At 39.3% G+C, this 7,439-nt stretch overlaps 1 protein-coding gene across 1 annotated transcript in view; it reads right to left on the reverse strand.

The window, feature by feature from the left end:
- Positions 1 to 149: 149 nt before the first annotated feature.
- The window catches only part of sass6 (SAS-6 centriolar assembly protein), a 15,283-nt gene continuing 7,993 nt past the window's right edge, over positions 150 to 7,439 (reverse strand). The window contains exons 10-16 of the mRNA XM_050055524.1: positions 6,564 to 6,653; positions 6,022 to 6,201; positions 4,812 to 4,893; positions 3,511 to 3,620; positions 3,174 to 3,256; positions 2,874 to 2,965; positions 150 to 2,471 (exon numbers count right to left, since the gene is read on the reverse strand). Of these exons, the coding sequence (XP_049911481.1) occupies positions 2,419 to 2,471; positions 2,874 to 2,965; positions 3,174 to 3,256; positions 3,511 to 3,620; positions 4,812 to 4,893; positions 6,022 to 6,201; positions 6,564 to 6,653 (690 nt within the window). The 3' untranslated portion in view covers positions 150 to 2,418. The remainder of the gene's footprint in view (positions 2,472 to 2,873; positions 2,966 to 3,173; positions 3,257 to 3,510; positions 3,621 to 4,811; positions 4,894 to 6,021; positions 6,202 to 6,563; positions 6,654 to 7,439) is intronic.

The raw sequence follows: 7,439 nt of genomic DNA on the forward strand, positions 1-7,439 counted from the left end.
GACTTGGTCCCCCACACGATCACGGTCCCCCTCCCGGTCGTGGTCCCCCTCCCGGTCCCCCTCCCCCTCCCGGTCCCCCTCCACCTCACAGTGCCAGGACTAAAAGGTCCTTGGGCTTTCTTAGGCCCGCATTAGATTCCTACCACCCCTTGCACCCCAACCATCCCTGCCATGCTCCACCAGCCGACCCAGCTATCCACCCCATCTGCCCCTGGCCTCTTCCTGACCAACAACAAAACCCAAGAGCCTAGGACTGAGATACACACAACACTTAAGGAACCATAAGTGTTTGTTCCTGACCAGAAGACTTGTAGAGCAGTCTCTAATGTATGTGAGAAATGCTTAAGACCTTACAGCAGACTGGAAAACATGTAAAATAAACCATCACGGTGTCAGACTTTGTGATGCAAACTTCTTTTATTGACCTGCTGTGTGACTTTTATCTGCTCATACATTAGGCTTCCTTACAGTTTTTCTCAGTTCCTAAAACCCTAAACACAAATGCATAACTGCACACTCATCTTTACAAACTTTAACCTTCAATGTCAGAACCAAACCCTCCACTCATAACATAATAATCTTACATCTAAATCAAACTTTGCCCTCAGGCAACACACACAAGTTATCAAAAACACTGACTACATGACTGTTTGTTACACACTAGAGGGATCAATTTAAAACACTGCTACCAAAATGTTTACAATAGCTTTTCTGAGATATAATTAGGAACTTTGTTGAATTACAGCACTGCCTACCCAGATAACCCTTTCAGAATCAGCTCAGTGTGATTATTATTTCAAGTAATACTGCGGGGACACTCAACTTGCTTTGCCTGGGGGCCACTTTTGCAAAAGGACAGGAAGCCAGGGGCCAATCACAGCAGCCCTGCACTAGTCAGGTGTATGCAGGGGTGTTTCTAGGATCTAAGGACATTCAGGGCTTAGCAAGTGCCTCTGTCCAGACTGGTTGCACTCCCATCTTGTCAATTACCGACATCTGGTCAGTAGCCTGTTGGCGTCAGTCACTACTGCACAGAGGCACCCTCTAGTGGCAGTATAAGACGACCCGGGTAGCAGCATTTGTTAACGCTTCAGGAAACTGCAGTAGTGTAAAGAGCACTGGGCAGGTGTGTTATTGAGGTGGATTGGTCAAACAAACTCTGGACTTTCACCCAGGAGCCTGCTGTTCATTTCCAGTGTGAAACCAAAGAAAATCAGGTGTTTAATTAACAATGTTGGGTGCTAGTATGTTGAGCATGCTATGCTAATGACGCACGATGTTTCTTTCTAAACCTAACCCCATGCTTTTGTTGCCTAAACCTAAGGAAGTAAACATAGAAAGAAAGTTTTTCATTTACATTTATTTTGATTAAGACTACATTTTAACAAGCAGCAACGGCACTTTCCTGTAAAAACATAAGTTGTTTTTTTTTTTAATGCATATAATAAGCATAACTTAAAACGCCATCAATGAATGTCCAAAACTGACACGGGAGGGGTACCTAATGTGTCATATTGTGACGGGCCATTAATGAAACATCAATAATTGACAAGTTGAGCATGAGAATGTGTCTCTCTGTCTGGTGATCCAGGGGAATCCTCCCCTGGCACTTATTTTGATAAACAATCTCTATTTCGATGCTTTTATTTAATGCACGCTAGCACCTTATTTACACTATAAGTAAAAAAAAAAAATTCTTAGTGTGACTTATTTTCATTGTGAATTAGAAAATGATTGGAGGACCACCTGGCGCTCTATCAATTAAATGAAGCCCACAGAGCAGTAGTAGGAGCACTGATTGGCCAAAGGAGTCTGACCAATCACAGTCCTTGCTGCTGCTCTGTGGGTTTGGCATTTAATTTCGAGACATCACATTCATAACACTTCTTAATGTAGCTTTAGATGACTCTGTAACCTTGTAAACTTGTCGAATATAAAATAGCACTAATAGCTACCTTTTAAACATTTTCAATATTTGATGGGGCCTTTGAAGTGAGATCAATTTTTAAATATAGATTTACAACCGTTACCCTGAAAAAACTGAGAACACCAATTCAGATGGAAAAGCTTTTTATTAAAGACGACACTTCAAAACTGAAACACAACAGAAAACAAAACAAAAAAAACATATAAACACTCAAAGACGGCAAAGTTATTGTGCTGCACTAGGAAAATAGAATATTTTAATTTAAAGACTTTAATACATTCTCCGTGATCACCGTACAAAAAGTTTTAACCACAGATCAGAAGATAGATGTGTAAAATATCAGCACACACATTTAAAAAACAAGTGAATTTACCACAGCAGGTTAGTTAGTAACAGTCTGTAAAGGAGCTGAGGACACAAAGTGGATGGTGAGGATTTGATGGTTTTGCTTCCACTCTGTATGCTGGCCATTGAATCTCGCTGCTTGTGCTTCATGCAGAGAAGTACGCAGAAGCTATGGAGGGCTTAGCTCTCTGAGGGAACTCTGGGAAGAAAGTAAAAAGGAAATGAACACGTCTTTTAAAAATTCAGCTTCTTTTACGTCTGTAAAGAATTTCAAATATTCAATGTGATGGATCTGTTGCCTGGAAATCCTCATAATGCCCAGAGACAGACAATGAAACAGTCACACCTGATTTATGCAGTGACTGGTCAGGTGCGTGGAGCTTTGAGGGTAGAAATTACTTTAAGTTTTTCTTCAAGCTCTATTTTTTTCAGCCTTTTTGTGTGTACAGCCAAATGCTTACCATAAATGATTAAATAGTGTCGAGACACCCCCCCCAAAAAAAAGAACACTGCAAATGTTATGAAGTCAGTATTTATTGTTAATGCTGAATATTCTGAAGCTTGCCGTCTATGCAGTGCTCTAAGTGATGAGTGCTTTTACCTTTGTGAAGCAGATTAGACGACAGGCCATAGATTGGGATGCTGTCATCTCTCCTCTCAAAGTACTTAGAATCCAGACCTGCAGAGTCTCCGCTGAGGACAAGAAAGGAGCACATGGGCTTGAAGAACACAATGCAAATTTAACATGCATCTTTCAGTCCTCTGACTTGTACCCTAAAAATATTGTTCTCAAACTAAATTGTTCTGCAGGCAGGCAGGCTATGAGAAACTCTGAAACGCCCTCCTGTACAGTATATACACAAGTATGAGGAAAGAAAGAAAGCACATGATGCAAACTCACATTTGTCGGATGGCTGTCGGCACTGATCGCTGCTCACTGGGAGTAATATCGGCAGGTTTGACTGTCTGAGGATAAAACTGTGCCTGGAAAAATACACTGATATCTTTAATTGCTGTCAGTGTTATCAGTTTGTACATTTTTATGTAAGATTTAATGTAAGATTTAATAATACCACCCAAAAATGTCAAATGAATACACACCATTCATTTAATCTGATGAAGTTGAGGACAGTTGCATTGTATACTGTATTTGATGTAAAGTATAATAGTACTGGTGATATTTATATTTGAGAGTCGTAAGGTTTGGTTTATTAGCATAGCCAGGAAGTATCTCCTACCCTCAGTCCTGTTGTTGTGGATATAAGTGAAGGAGTGTCCACACATTCAGGAGACAGTGGCTTTTTGGACAGCTGCTTTTCATTTAGCTGCTTGTTTAGCCAACTTATAACTGTGGGGGAAAAACAGAAGAGGAGAGTGGTGTTAAATAACTGACAAAAGTGACAGGGTACTTTGATCCTCAAACTATTAGACAATCATTTCTGTTTAAGTGGTGCATTTCACTGTTTTGACAAACCCAGTTCTCTTTAAACTAGGGCTGTGTATCGGCAAGAATCTGGTGTTAGGATACACATCACGATTCAATATGTTGTGATACTGTAAACAAGGCAATAGGCTGTGTTCTTTGTGTTTATGCTGGTGATATGTTGTTAAGATGGAGTGGAAGAGACTAACGGCAAAAGAAAGATTGCAGTACTGAAGGATGTAGAGGTCGGGGTTTAGACACAAAGCAAATCAAACCACTGCCACAAATCTTTGCGTAAAAACAATTTAAAATTGATAGTGTTTTTTAGAATCTATAAAGTATCACAAAACATAGTATCACAATACTCGAAGGGAATCGATATTTTCTTACACCCCTACATCAAACTGTCGCTTCTTTCTACAAATAAGAATAAGCCTTTGTTCTTGAACAGCCACTGAAATATAACACAACAGATCAGGGCTGCCCCTTAAAGGTCAGAGTTCTGAATTGCCAGTCAGACAGAGACCCCTCAGCCAACTAAGATAGCTATAAGTCCATAGCTAGCTTTTTTTTTGCAAGTCAGTGTGCTGTGCACTGTACTTCTGGGCACGTTTTGGTCCCCACATTTTGCTGTGAAGTGAGTGCTCTTGACTTTTGTGCTACTCTTTGGAACAGACAGCTGTAGACACAATGCAGCAGCACAGATGAAGAGAAACCTTCCACCATCAGGCTCTGAGATAACATTATCTTCTCTCTTCTGCTTGGAAGTGGTGAATTTACAGCTCACTTCAACTTTATATACAGTCTCTGGCTTTTGTTTGACATCTAATGTCTGTAAAAAATGTTCCATCTTGTGTCCCAACAGTCAACAACAGTATTTACACAGAAGGAGGGAGACCCAGTTTTAGGATTTTTTTTGTGTAAAAAACATTTTATGTATTTTAATTTTATGTGTCTTAAACGTGTCTGGAGTGGATCTTTAAACACTGATGAACGAAGCAGTTTGGCTTTTTTTATTTTATAAATGATTATATGGACTGCAGTCTCTGGTGGGTCCTCAAACAGAACTATAGTTAGTCAAATTATTATCTAAATGAGTGTGAAAAGCTTCCTCACCATTCTCATTTGTTTTTAACACCTCTCTGCTTTCATTTAGGTTCTGTACCGTCGTCTCCAACTGCTCCTTCAGTTTGGAAACCTGTAATATGCAAATGATATCGTCATTAAGTTCACATGAAATACTTTCTTTATCAGTCATTTGCCTAATTAGCCATCTAGCCTGTAAACAGATGTTAGCACTCTTCTCACTGAATGATTGTCTCATTCAACAAGTTAAGGTGCAGAACAACATGTGTGTTCATGTTTGTTAGATTAGAAGAATCTGCTTTATGCAACTGTGGTTTAAAATGAAACACGTCCTCCACACGTATATGAAGACAGAGAACTAAGAGTATTCACAGATATTAATGCATGACCATCATGAAACAAGCATAAAAAAAGGTAAAATCCTCCCTTGTGGGAGGACAAGTGATTGACAGAGCAGATACACATGCTGTGGCAGAAAAATAAAACATGCAATTTAATTTCAGTTAGACTTTGAGTAAATACAAGGTAAACAATGACAAATCTATTCAATATTCTATGATGACAGTAACACAGACAGAAGAAGCACATCCTTACACTAGAGGAAAAATGGAACCAGATTCCAGATTCTGTTTATTGTGGCTGACACCAACATGATAATTGATCTTATAAAAGCAAAACATCAACAAATGCTATATTTTTAGATTGCCAAATTTATTTTTCCAACGCCACACTTGTGTTTGGAAACCCTTTCCCACCTCAAGGTGGGCCAGGCAATATATTGATATTTTATCGGTATCATGACACAAGACTAGACATCATCTTTGATTCTGGATATCGTAATAGCAAAAGCGATGTCTTTTCCTTTTTTAAAGGCCGCATTACAGTAAAGTGATGTAATTTTCTGAACATACTTGCCTTTGCCCACTTCGTCATTACATCCACATTACTGATGATTATTTACCAAAAATCTCATTGTGTAAATATTTTGTAAGAGCACCAAGTGTCAACCCTACAATACTGTTGCAATATTGAGGCATTTGGTCAAAAATATTGTGATATTTAATTTACTTTATATCCCCCAGCCTTAATCCTTAAAATAAAGCAACAAACTTTATCTCAATTATTCTGAAGCATGTATTGGCTACAAAACCCTTTATCTGCACATATAAGAAGCCCATCATCATTAAGATTAAGAAAGGCCAAAAGACTCAATGCAGCGTTTCCGTAGTTGAACACATACCTGTTCATCCTTGGTGACGAGTTGCTGCCGAGTGCTCTGTAGATCCTTTTCAGCATTCTTTAGTTTTTCTGTTGTGTCTTGAAGGACCTTCTCCTGTGACACAGTCACAGTGTTTTTGACTTTAATTTTTCCAACCAGGCCTCGAACCTCCCCCTGCAGCTTCTTAATGATACCATTCGCCTGGATTAAAAAGACATAGAAGGAGGTAAGAAACTCGACTGGACCATACTGACACATAAAGTGCAGCTTTACAGTACACTCAATACAACAGAAAAACCTCTCTACAATTCAGTGCAACACCTCAGAGTGTGACGAGTTAGAACATCAACCAAATCTATGAAACGATCTCACAAAGCAGGTTTGTATAGACACAGGGAGATGGATTGATTGATGGGTAACAGCCAAAAGCTACTCATTGACCAAAATAACTGAGGTCAAACATATTGTGGCCTGATTCTTACATTTCAGTTATTCCTTTATGTGTTCAGTTTTGAGGTTAAACTATACGAGCAGATCAGCAGCCTGCATGCAGTTTCACACACCTTTATCAGCTCCTCAGACAGCGACTTCACCGTTGCCTCAAGTTTTCTAATCTGAAGTTCTTTACTTTCAGCATTTTCTTCTATTGATTCCTAGAAAATGAAAAACATATAAGTTACAAATATATAAACAGATTAGACAGAGAATGTACCCAAAGAATAAGTCTGGAGGTATTGTATATTTTTCTAACTTTCAACGAATCCCATAACAAGACATAAACCAAAAATGTGGTACTCAGTACTCTTTGATTTCTCTGCCACATCTCTGACTCTCACCCACAAAACCAGTGGTTCCTACTGAAATGATCTTTAAAAACACACTGTTTAATTTATTAATAATTTCATTAATTAAATCACAATTTGGCAGTACATGCTTCAATACGGTCACGCTAGGGATGTAACGATTACCGATATTACGGTAAATTTCGGTTAATTTTTACAGGGTAAGAATTACCTTTTATGTTTAAATTAATTGCATTATCGCGGTGGATTATCAGGACATGTAATAACAGCCTCATTCAAGTCTCGCGATGCAGGCGCTGTGTGAATGCGTACCATGTGTAAACACAAAGAATGAAAACATGGCGGAAGGTGGTGATAGCGGCACTCAGGACATTTTCTCCCCCAACTAAACACACAGAGTCTGAGGTCTGGGCGTACTTTGGGTTTCTGGAGAATGCCGAGGGACAGCTGGTGCAGGACAACTATCCTGTGTGCAGAACATGCAGAAAGAAAGTTGCTGCGAAGGGTAGCAACACTACAAATCTGCTGGCTCACCTCCGTGACCATCATCCACAGCTTTACAGCCATTGCAAGTTATGCTATGCAAACGTCAGTTATTGTGTGAGGGACTTCGGTTTTACTAAGATTGTCATAATG

This window comes from Epinephelus moara, chromosome 10, assembly GCF_006386435.1.
Source record: "Epinephelus moara isolate mb chromosome 10, YSFRI_EMoa_1.0, whole genome shotgun sequence".
Lineage (NCBI taxonomy): Eukaryota > Metazoa > Chordata > Actinopteri > Perciformes > Serranidae > Epinephelus > Epinephelus moara.